Below are 12,515 nucleotides of genomic sequence, written 5' to 3' on the forward strand. Positions count from 1 at the left end.
CAGAAGGAAAAAAGGTTATCATGAACTTATAATTTAGGACTAAGCAAAACATTCACAAAATTGCAGAGACGTGAACTGAGCAACTCTCATGTACCAGGCATCATCACGGACAGATGTTAAGAATATGGAAATGATTGAAACATGAGCCCCCCCCACCTCAATGTGCTTGTCATTGAAAGGGGAGGCAGGCAATTGCATAAATAAATTGCAGTAACATGGTTCAGTTGCAGAATCATTAAGTTCAAGGTACAAGCAAGGAAGGGCAGAGAAGACCTCACGAAAGAAGTGATATCTGAGCTAAGTTTTTTTTTTTAATTTTTTTTTTATGTTTTATTTACTTCTGAGATAGAGTGAGCAGGGGAGGGGAAGAGAGAGAGGGAGACACAGAATCGGAAGCAGGGCTGTCAGCACAGAGCCCGACGCGGGGCTCGAACCCACAAACCACGAGATCATGACCTGAGCCGGAGTCGGACGCCCAACCGACTGAACCCCCCAGGCGGCCCTGAGCTAAGTTTTGAAGATCTACTTGTGTTTTTTCAGGTAGAACAGGGGGAAAGGGGAGAAGGATATTCCAGACAGAACAACGTGTGTGAAGGCGTTTGTGTGCAGCAGAATTGTCAGGGGTTCAGTACTCCTAGAAGATGGCAAAGTATGAGGCAGGAAAGGTTGAGAGAGGCCAGATTGCGAAGGGCCTCATAATGTTTGAAGAGGGGTGGTGGTGGTGGTGGCGAAAATAAGCTCAGGATAAATTTTTTTCATCCTTGTTATGGAAGTATATTTGACATCCAATGTTAAGAGTAGTTGCAGGTGTACAGCTGAGTGATCGGACAGTTTCATCCAGTAGGCAGTGCTCACCTCTATAAGTGCAGTTCCACAATTTGTATCCCCTCCCTCTCACTTCCTGAAGGCAGCCCCCTCCCGAATTTGGTGTTTTTTACAATTACCCTTCATGTCTTTATATCCCACTACAGCGGTATGTATATAACGTTTTTAACGTTTTATTTTGCTGTAACTCCAAGCTAACAGAAAAGTTCTAAGAATGGAAAAAAGCCTCCCATATACCCTTTCCCAGATTTACCAATTGTTTATATTTCTCTTGCAGACTATATCGTCTGTATTTACTCTTTTAAACATGATTTCAGTGGGATGTATTCTATTCTTCTGCAGTCTTTTGTATACACTACAATATTTGGGAGAGTCACTCGTGTTGAAACATGTAGCTCTAATTCATTCTCTGTTTATACGGTGCAGTATTCTGTTGAGTGAATATGCTGCCGTTCTCATATTCCGGTTATTTCCAAATGTTTGCCATTTCAAGCAGTGCTGCTATGAAATTTAAACTAGTGTAGACTTCAGCACATGGAAGCAAGGTCATGTATCACTTGTGATTTAGGAACAGAAAATGTAAAGAGTATAAAATTAAACATTATAAAAGCAAAGCATTGGCAGCTTAAATTAACATTTTTATTTCGCGTTAAAATTTGTAGCAGTCTGTCTCTCAAAACTCAAATATACTGGACATGGGTGTAACTGCATTTTGGATTTGCAGAGTAATTAGGCTTTATTCTTGTGATTTGTATTTATCTTTGCTACTCATTTTTTCTCTATTATTATGGGTACTATTAATATAAATGTACCAGTTCTGTCTTCTATAAATTGGAGCAGAGAATAACTTCCCATTGATATCATTGAGAACATTTATACAGTTTTATTTTGCTGATGAAAGGAGAATGCCCTCTCTCCTCATTAAAAGAAAAAGTTGCTGTCAGCTCCCTTTTATTTATGAGCTGTGTCTGTGCCCGCAAGCAGTTTGCGTATGGACCCAAACGTCGTTATTATTAGCAAATTATTTCTACAGGTGTATCCTGCTTCAGCTTTATCGTACAGATTTTACCAAGCGAATTACGTGTTATGCATGCATGACCTTATTTAATTCTCCCAACCATTGTATAATTCTCAACACTAATCTCCAGTTAGAAGACTGAGCGAGGCTCAGAAACTTGCTCATGTTGCTAGACGGTAGAGCAGGCATTCAGACCCAGGCCTCAGTAACCCAGCCACAGCCCACGTTTCCAGCCACACTTGGCTACACTACCGTAAAATAACGGTGATTTCCATTTCTTGAGCCCTTGGATGCCAAGAACTAACCTAACTACCTTATTTGTAGACCTTATACCCATTATACAGATGAACAAACCAAGGTTTTCAAAGGTGAAATAATTTTAGGATTATAGCAAGGAAGTAACTAAACAGATGCAAAGCCAGGACTGGTCTCACTTCAAAGCCATCTCAGTGCAATGCCAGTATCTTCTCTGCACCATGTACGTGCAGGAAACAACACTGAGAACGTCTTTGAAGGCCGGTGGTGAGCTTAACTGCTTGGGTGTTTTTCAGGATTTCCATTAGCAAGTTCATTTGGTCTACAAATCCATAGAAATTTAGAGTATATTTCAGGAGGTGTATAAAAGGCAAGTGGAAGGAGGGGATACTGAAATATTTACATGCATCTAAAAAATCCATAAATGTTTCTTCGTAATGTTTGTAAGAGTTACTTTTGTTTTAAAAGTGTTTGTTGTTGTTGTTGTTGTTGTTGAAGCCAGTGTTTGGGGAAGACAGGCCACATCCAAATAAAGTATTTATACAAGAAATTGATTTCTATCTGGGAACCTTAGGGGACAAGCAGATGATCATTTTGAAATAGGGATCTGACCATTACGCTTCTTAGAACTGCTCAGCTGGGTTTAAGCAGAGAAGTGGAGATCAGCACCCAGATGGGGCACTGTCCTACTCATGATCTAGAAAATAAACGGATTTATTTATAACGGTAGAATGGGGGCCGTTGACCTGTGGCCTGTTTTCGTATAGCCCATAAGCTAAGAATGGATTTTATAATTTTAAGTCGCTTTTAATTATCAGAAGAACGTTGGGGCGCCTGGGTGGTTCAGTCGGTTGAGCGTATGACTTCAGCCTAGGTCATGATCTCGTCATTCCCGAGTTGGAGCCCCGCGTCGGGCTCTGTGCTGACAGCTCAGAGCCTGGAGCCTGTTTCGGATTCTGTGTCTCCCTCTCTCTCTCTGTCCCTTCCCCACCCGTGCTCTGTCTCTATCTCTCAAAAATAAATAAGCATTAAAATTTTTTTTTTAAATCAGAAGAATGTTTCATGACACATGAAAATATATGAAATTCAAGTTTCAGTAGCCCTGAAACATTTCACTGGCACACAGCCACGCTCATTTGTTTCTGTATTGTTTGTGGCTGCTTTTGCATTACAATGGCAGAGTTGAGTTGTTAGGCCGGAAGCCCTAGAGCCTATGGGAGCCTGAAATACTTACTTTGCCTGCACTTGCACTTGCACGAGAGGGAAGGGGTAAGAGTGCAGACTCTGGAGTTAGATGGAACTGGGTTCAGGCTTCCATTCCTGCACCCGTAACATGTTGTGGCCATTAATGAGAAGAGGTAAACTCAGAAGAGTGACGTAGTGATAGTTGCCTTCTATCAAGAAGAAATCAAGACAGCTAGAAGTTTCCATGTTTCTTTTACTTGACAGTGTAATCGTAGAACACACTAAGAATCCAACAAAAGTGAAATTTTACAAAATACACAATTGCAAGTACCTTAGGCAACCTTTTCTCGATATTTCTGCACCTGCCACTTACACCGTAAGGACCCCTGAGCGTCCGTTCCAGCAATCCCGATTCCCACTGGCTTCAACGGTAGAGGAAATTGTCAGTGAAACCTGAAAAGCGCAGAAGTAAAGCCTGTCGCCAGCCCGTCGCTCTGTATTCTGGGCCCTCTTCCCTGCACCAGTCACAGCGGCCCGGGCCCTTCGGCTCCAGGAGGAGGCGGGCTGGATGCTGCGCGGAGCCCAGCACCGTCTGCTGTAAACTCGTTTATAAGCTACTACTATGTTTATAAAGAAAACAAACGTACTGTACTAGTTAGTCCGTTTTGTAACCCTCTCTGAAACTAAGGCTGCCTGTGTGTTTATTAAGGTAGCCGCACGCCACCAAGCTCTACAGGGTGGTTTGGGATACACAACCCTAGGGTTGTCCTCCTAATGTTTGGGTTCCCAGCAGCATCAGGGTCAACACTTTAGGAACTCGCGTCTGAACCGCCCGCATTATACTGGATCTAGCGACCCTATCAGGAAACTGCTCTTGGCTTTGCAGCCCTGGTATCGATTATCCTGTGAGCGATTCTTATGTATCAGTACAAACGGAATAGGAGAAATTTTCTGATACTTATCTCCTCATGAGGAAACTTTTCTGGGTTTCAGCTCAAAGTAACAGCTGTCATCTATAAAGCTGACTGATATGTTTATGTACAAGGAAGCCCACGTAATATGATTTGGGCTCCGCATAACGTGTTGTAGGAGAGCTCAGAAATGGGAGGGCCTCTCGATTACCGAGAATTGGATTCTCTTTGTAAAATGGAAAACAAGTGAAGGTAAAAAGCAAAAGTTCACTTTTAACCTGCAAGGCCTCACAAAGAAAGTCTTAAGCTTTCATGGAAATAAAGCTGAACCATTAATGCTGGGAAATCTGGCAAAGAGGGTTTTATTCCTATTTCAGGTCTGTAAGTCTCTTAGATTGGCTGGTGGTTATAATTCCACACACCCCAGCACGGTGACTTTTCGGTCTTGGAGTTGCGATTATATACTTAAACATTCCTGTCATGCCTAACACTTGTTTCCTGAAATGAACTTTCATTCAACACTGGAAAAAAAGTGCCATTTCTCCTCGAGACACAGCGAGAATGGGGGTGGAGAAATCTCATCGAGATTGGATAGAATTACAGAAATGTAGAAAATTTACAGCCTTTGCAGCTGACAAATTATGCTTTCCCATGATTGAAATAATCACCTCCCTTCCTCTCTCCACTCCTAGCACTGACGTTTCTGCCTCTGTTCGTTCGTATTGCTTACAACGTATATAGAGCCAAGTAAGAGCTCCAGAGGGTGACGGGCCCAGGAGGTCTGCTCTTCACATGAGGGATGCTGACTCTAGGATGCCCTTCCTTAAAACCAAACAGCCAGTTAACTCCCTCGAAATACCCTGTTCCCATTCCTCTGGGCAAGAAGACAGACGACCAGCTTAAAGACACTTCTAATTAGGCCAGTGCTTTTTAAGGGCGGAGGGGAGCCCATCTATGCCATGATGAAGTAGGTGAGCATGGAGTGGGAACAGAGAAGCAGGCTGGCTTTGGGGTCCTTTCTAAGTTTAGGATGAGTCCGTTGTCCATTTCAAGTGTTGTAAATTCTCAGGTCAGCAGACATTGGGTTGCGCTTTGCAAAGCACTGTTTTGAGCGATCTGCCCCATCGCCAAAGTTTGCACAGAATTTTAATGGGTTTTTTTTTTCTCGGCCATCCTGTATGGCTTTATGGCCATTAAATGTTGGGGTGCATTTCTTTGGGAGGGTGCACGTAACATTTTCGTGACACATCTCCTTGGAGAGAAGATTACCTCAGGCCCCTGCCTCCTTTGTTGGCCGGCCAACTGTATTTGGTAACTGGAAATGTATTCGAAAACATGCGTCTTATCAGCTCTCTCCATTCACCTTGGAACGCAGGACTTTCCAGCCCTCCTAGAAAAATCTCTGCTGCTGATTACGTTAATGTTGTTAGTAGTTAATAATTCACTGTTTATACAATCCATGGCTTTATTTTTAGATACAAAGGTGGTTGTCTTAAACTACCCCATTTGGAATGGATAATACTGATTTATAAATAATTCTTAGTCCTCATTCTCCATATTTAAATTACAGAGAATTTTTTTCTTACCAGAAAACGGATTCTTCCCTCTCCCTCAGGACATCCCTGTTGCTTTTTGACTCATCAGACACGCAAATAGCCCCCCAAGAATCAAGCTACGTTTAAAGAAGACTTACCTAGAAACATTGAAAAGTGCATCATGGAGTGCAAGGCTGAGGGAAGAGAAAAATACCAACATAGCTTGAATTTACTGAATAAAGTTAAGAACATGAAAGAATTAGCGGAAATGATTGACGTAGTACTCATAGCAGAAGGGGAGAAATTTCCTTGCCACAGGCTGGTCCTGGCTGCCTTCAGTCCGTATTTCAAAGCCATGTTCACCTGTGGACTACTCGAATGTTCTCAAAGGGAAGTCATACTTTATGACACCACAGCGGAAAGCGTGTCGGTGATCTTGAACTACATGTACAATGCGGCTTTGGAGATCAGTAATGCCAATGTTCAGACGGTAGCGATGGCTGCCTATTTTATGCAGATGGAAGACATCTTTAGTGTGTGTCAGAAATACATGATGGACCACATGGATGCCTCGAACTGTGTAGGCATCTATTATTTCGCAAAGCAGATTGGAGCTGAAGATTTATCTGATCAATCGAAGAAATATTTATATCAGCACTTTGCCGAGGTGAGCTTACACGAAGAAATATTAGAAGTTGAAGCACACCAATTTCTGACGCTCATTAAGTCAGATGACCTAAACATATCCAGGGAGGAGAGCATTCTGGACTTGGTCCTCAGATGGGTGAACCACGACCAAGAGTCACGCACAGAGCACCTTGTCGAGCTTCTGAAGCAAGTCAGGCTGGAGCTTATAAATCCTGCTTTCCTAAGACAAGCCCTGAAAAGGAACACGATGCTTCTGTGCGACGCAGCTTGCATTGACATTATTCAGAACGCGTTCAAAGCCATCAAGACCCCCCGGCAGCAGTCCCTAAATCTCCGCTACGGCATGGAGACCACCAGTCTCTTGCTCTGCATCGGCAACAATTCTTCAGGAATCAGGTCAAGACACAGGAACTACGGGGATGCCAGTTTTTGTTATGACCCCGCTTCACGGAAGACCTACTTCATCTCGTCTCCCAAGTACGGAGAGGGCTTGGGGACCGTGTGTGCTGGCGTCGTCACAGAGAACAACACTATAATCGTGGCCGGAGAGGCAAGCGCCTCCAAGCTTTCTAGACAAAAGAGCAAGAATGTGGAAATCTACAGGTTTGTGTCTAGCAAACAGTTGTGAATTGGTTTTAATTATCGTGCTTTAATTATCTCGGCTCTAGCAACAGTAGAAGGAAATACTCCCCAAAGAGGGATCCTGTCTTAAATTACGTGTTGTCAAAATTACCCCATAATTACATATTTTACATACATGTATATAAAATTCATAACAAAGTCACCCAGTATAAAATTATTTTTCTCCTTTTATTTGTTAAGAGCATGTAGTTGGATTCCCGTAAGGTGAACATGTATATATTATGATTCCACTGTCTATTTTCATGCTTTGCTTTCATTACTGACCCATAAGAAAGGGTGCAATTGAAGGGCTCCTGGGTGGCTCAGTTGGCTAAGTGTCTGACTTCAGCTCAGTAATGATCTCGTGGTTTGTGGGTTCTAGCCCCACATCAGGCTCTGTGCTGACAGTTTGGAGTCTGCTTTGGATTCTTTCTTCCTCCCCCTCTGTCTCTCTCTCTCTCTCTCTCTCTCTCTCCCTCTCTCAAAAATAAATAACAAACCTAAAAAGAAGAAAGTGTGTGATTGATTAGGTTTTGAAGAGTTTGTTGATATAACTTAACAAGAAGAAAAGTTTATTAATACTGATTCCTTTCAGCTGATCTTTTAGTTCATAATTCAGAGTAATAAGTAATTTTTTTCTGAACCCAAAATTACTAATTCTCTGTCAGTTTTCATTCTGTATCCCTAATTTGTAGATCTTTCCTGTGTCTCCAGTAGTGCAAAATGTTTGTGGCCTAAGAATGCTTCAAATCCTAGAATCATAAGCGGAATGAGTCTCTGTAAGCAGTAGCATATTATCCAGGTCTTGTATGTGAGGAGGATACATCTGTTTACTATTTATTTAGCAAGTATTCAGTGAGCATTGAGGCCTTCAGTTAACTGGGTAAGTGAGAAATGTGCACCTAGAATAAATACTGGGTAGTAAAGCTCTCCTTCGGCGCCCTCCCCTCTCACCTCCCTCTTGCGAGGGTTTGTTCAGACTTTTCCATGAGAAAAGTTCCTCTTGATGGTGAGGTTGGGAGAAAGAATTAAGAGGCCTGTTATTTTTCTGTGATCTGTTAACACTCCACTGTCGCTTTTAAACTGTAGGTCTGTCCCTTTTTCACCATCATCTCCCCTAGCAGTGATAGGGAAGGGAGTGCAGAGCCCTGGGTGAGAGACCTGGCCCTATGCCCGTGGGGGCCACACACGTCCCTGGGCAGCAAGAACAGTCTTCCTCAAAATCATCAGGTAGAGACTCCCAATCCGGGATGTCCGACCCCTCCGTGCCCCGCGTTTGATCGGACAGCCGCTGGTACAGGGAGCTCGGGTTCTTCAGACTGCTGCTTTTCTTCCTCATCAGGACAGTCCGTAGTCCCGTTGTCTTTTTTTTTTTTTAAGTATATTTACTTATTTTGAGAGAGACAGAGAACGAGCGGGGAAGGGCAGAGACAGAGAGGGAGAGAGAGAACCCCAAGCAGGCTCTGCACTGTCAGCACAGAGCCCGATTCAGGGCTTGCTCTCATGAACCATGAGATCATGAGCTGAGCCAAAATTAAGCATCGGACGTTTAACCGACTGAACTGCCAAGACGCCTCTAGTGGGTCATTTCTTTAAAAAGAAAAGAAAAAGGTCTACCTTTCCATCTCCTTTAACTCTCCCTCATACTTCAGTATATTAGAGCTGAGGATCTAAGTGCCGTGTTCACACTGTCAGCCTCTGAGAATGCTGAACCTCTTCCATCACTATTTTCTTTTTATGTCCTATCCGTTTCTCCAAAGCGTATGTTTTATAGTTTTATCTGGTCCTTTTCTCCTCCCCATTTTCACTTTAAAGTGTTAAAACAAAAAATCAGATTAGCAGGCTTGCCCGGCAAATGTGTACTTCCCTACCCACATGGGACGTATTTCATTCTTGGCCTATTTTCTTTCTTTTTTTTTTTTTTTAAAGTTTTATTTATTTCTGAGAGAGAGAGAGAGAGACAGCGTAAGCCGGAGAGGGTCAGAGAGAGAGGGAGACACAGAATCTGAAGCAGCTCCAGGCTCTGAACTGTCAGCACAGAGCCCGACATGGGGCTCAAACCCACGAACCGTGAGATCATGACCTGAGCCAAAGTCGGACGCTTAACCGACTGAGCCCCCCAGGCGCCCCTTGGCCTATTTTCTTAAACCATGTCTCAGTACACCCAAACTCCATTTTTTAGTTCTGATATACTCGTAAAGAGGCAAGACAAAGGACACCCATGAGATCGTATATTTAGAGACTGCATAATGTGTGTGTGCGTGTGCGCGCGCGCACACACACACAATCAAAGTGTTGGACTCTGGGAGGTATTGAGAAACCAATATCCCAGTGTCCCTACCTCCCCAAACCCTTTTCAGACTGATACGCTTACTCGTGGAAGAAAAGATGGAAATTACCATACCCAGAGCATTAAAGTAGATGCTAAATGTTATTGGGCACCTGCTCTTGACTCTGTTCTCGGCCAGTCGGAACTAGAAGAAGAACCCTTAAAACTCTCCACTGCACACGTTGTCCCGTTAAAAATCTCTGAATCGAGATATTTCGAGTTTGCCAGAAAGCTGCCTCCTTTGATGTGGAATTAAAGTTGAGACTTCTACTCCACAGACCTTAGCCTTAATGTTTGGGCATCTTTCATTTTTACTTACCCCTCCTTGATAGTAAAATTACAAAGGATTTGCTGCAAGATTTCCTATTCTTGATTTGCTTTCCCAGAACGAGGAAATGAAAGTGAGTCCTGGAGAGCCTATACTTTGTCAGTATATTTTCTAAAATTCTACTCCTGGAGCCAAGACTACACTGTCAACCAACTTGAATTTAAATTAAATTAATAACTAATAATAGCAACTACAAAAATAATCTGCAGCAGAGAGATATGGTTAATTATTTCTATGCACATTATAGTCAACCTTTGCCAGAAAAAGAAGCCCAAACCGGTGTTACTATCTTAGATGAATGTGATTTCCTCACACCAACCGGAGGGCCCACATCATGTTGTTTGTAGCTGGAAAAGAAGCTCAGGTATGTTTCTGGGATAAACTGGGTCCCAGCGAGCACTAATCGCGGGTTCTCTCTCCTAATTGGCAGGTATCACAACAGAGGAAACCAGTTTTGGGAGAAGCTGTGCACAGCTGAATATCGAGAGCTGTACGCTCTGGGCTGTGTTGGCAATGATCTCTATGTCCTGGGGGGACAGATGAAGGTTAAAAACCAGTATCTCATCACAAACTGTGTTGACAAGTACTGCGCAGAGCGGGACAGTTGGAGAAGAGTGTCTCCCCTCCCGCTGCAGCTGGCATGCCACGCCGTAGTCACCGTGAATAATAGCCTTTACGCGATCGGAGGCTGGACCCCTCAGGTTAAGAACTCTCCCACACCCCTAACTGGCATGGCCACGTTGCCTCTGGCTGCTGTGCTGACTAAGCGAGCTTGACTTACGTTTGGGTAAAAGGCCTTTGATCTTGTAGAATATTAAACTTAAGAGGGTAACGTGTTGAAGCAGTTTGGGAAAATGAATTTGAAAGGGTGTTATTCATAGATATGACTTCATTTCATATTCATGCTCCGCTCTTTATAATCCTGCCCATTCTTGCTAATTATGAAAGATGCTTATGCTGCGGAATTATCTATAGGGAGCATCTAAGCAAGAGGCAGGGAGACCAGAACCTCATGGTGCCTCTGCCTGCTTAGCCATTGTGGGAGCGGAGGCCAGTCACTCTTAGGACTTTTGTGCATTTAAAGTTCTTACTCCGACGGGAAACCAGAATACCTGACCTGTGATGGTACGCCCACTGCCACTGGAGTGTGCTGTAACTGCAGACACTTCCTGCCTTAGCCGGGCACCAGCTGGTAGAGGAACCAGATAACCACCGTTCGCACCAAAGCCCTGCCCGGGGATGGCAAAGCCGAGACCGCAAAGTCAGTAGAGTGTGACCACAGCGGCCCTTCCTTCTGTCCCTGGCTGGGCCTCCCGGTGCCTCGAGCTCGCACAGCAGTAGCTGCCTTCTGCCCCCGCTTGCCAGTCCTCCTTGTAAAAACCCCTCTCCGCAGCCCGCTGTCCATCCTCAGGACAAAATGTCAACTTCTTTTGGCCTCTCTGATTTCTGGGTTTGGAAATGCGTTTTGTGATCACACTGACGCTTTCTGCATTCATTTCCCGAGCTTGAGTTTTGCCATGTATCATACCTGTGTTTTTAAAACCCATTTAATGCCTTGTGAGCTGTGTCCTGTGCATCAAGAAGCAGTACAGACTTAATCACAGCTCATAGCTGAGACCTGACTGATTAAGTGTAGTTCAGAGAGATCCTTTTGATAGTTCATGGCATAGAAGCTTTCCTTTGGTTTTCTTTCCACTAAAATAAAGATCACATACTTAACCATGAGAAGGAAAATTAACACAGTAAAGTCAGTATGGCTTGCTGTGTAATGTCTTTACAGAAGGCACGTGAACATTTACTGTATAACAAAAGCACTTGCTGGCCCATACCTAATACAGTGCATTAAATTGCAAGCTAACATGCGTTTGTGATTGCATTGCAGTGATCGTAACCCCTGGTGGATTTAAAGTAATAAAATTAATTACAACTTTCATAGGTATGGCAATTATTTCTGTGTCAAACACCTGCATCCAAAACAAAAGCCAGGCCATAAAAGTTCTTGACACATTGAAGACAAAACCCATCACTTCACCTGAAGTTTATGATTAGGGAAAGCCACATTCTTGTGTCTAAGAATAAACAATTCAATTCTTACTGTTTCTAGTCATTAAAAATGTATGTAAATAAATACATTAAGATAATTGCAAATAACTTCTATGAACCCATAAATCTTAAAAATTGAGTTTAGACCATTCCTATATAGGTCATACTTATAGTGTAAAAATAATTACTAAAACACTAAAACGTTTTCATATTTTGTTCCATTTGGATTAGACAAATGAAGAAGAATGCCTTATGAATTATTAAAGATCGTCTCTTGCAAATATTATTAAACCCTAGCACAATAAAGTTTGCTGAAGTAAAATTGCACTTTAAATACTGTTCAAGAATATTTGGTTTCAATTTTAAGGCTCTGCAGTCCATTTCTAAAAAGTGCTGTCCTGTCTCATTGCTGAGATCACAGACCGTTTGCTGTAACCCGATGCCCTAGCTCCACTCCTACAGAATAGAAGTTCCTCTGACATTGACGGAGCCCTCTTCACCCCAAGTCACAGGATCCGGTGTGTGTGTGAGTGTGAGTCACAGCTAACTTCTATTCATCTCCTTGGCTGTCTGCTTCGATTAATTGCACTCGTGTGCTCACACAGGTTTCTAAATGGTGTGTTATCTCATTGGCTGGCCTGTTTCACACAGGTGGATCTTCCTGATGAAGAACCGGACCGACTAAGCAACCGACTCCTGCGGTATGACCCCAGCCAAGACCAGTGGACAGAGCGGGCGCCCATGAAGTTCTCGAAGTACCGATTCAGCACGGCCGTCGTCAACAGTGAGATTTATGTTTTGGGTAAGAAGAAGCAGA

General features: G+C 43.2%; 1 protein-coding gene across 1 annotated transcript in view; it reads left to right on the forward strand.

Annotated features, from left to right (window-relative positions):
• The first annotated feature begins 5,910 nt into the window (after positions 1-5,910).
• The window catches only part of KBTBD12 (kelch repeat and BTB domain containing 12), a 52,605-nt gene continuing 46,000 nt past the window's right edge, over positions 5,911-12,515 (forward strand). Inside the window, exons 1-3 of the mRNA XM_039248650.1 lie at positions 5,911-6,980; positions 10,086-10,356; positions 12,350-12,500. Coding sequence (XP_039104581.1) covers positions 5,911-6,980; positions 10,086-10,356; positions 12,350-12,500 — 1,492 coding nt within the window. The remainder of the gene's footprint in view (positions 6,981-10,085; positions 10,357-12,349; positions 12,501-12,515) is intronic.

This window comes from Hyaena hyaena, unplaced genomic scaffold (assembly GCF_003009895.1).
Source record: "Hyaena hyaena isolate Hyena2069 unplaced genomic scaffold, ASM300989v1 scaffold_316, whole genome shotgun sequence".
Classification (NCBI taxonomy): Eukaryota; Metazoa; Chordata; class Mammalia; order Carnivora; family Hyaenidae; genus Hyaena; species Hyaena hyaena.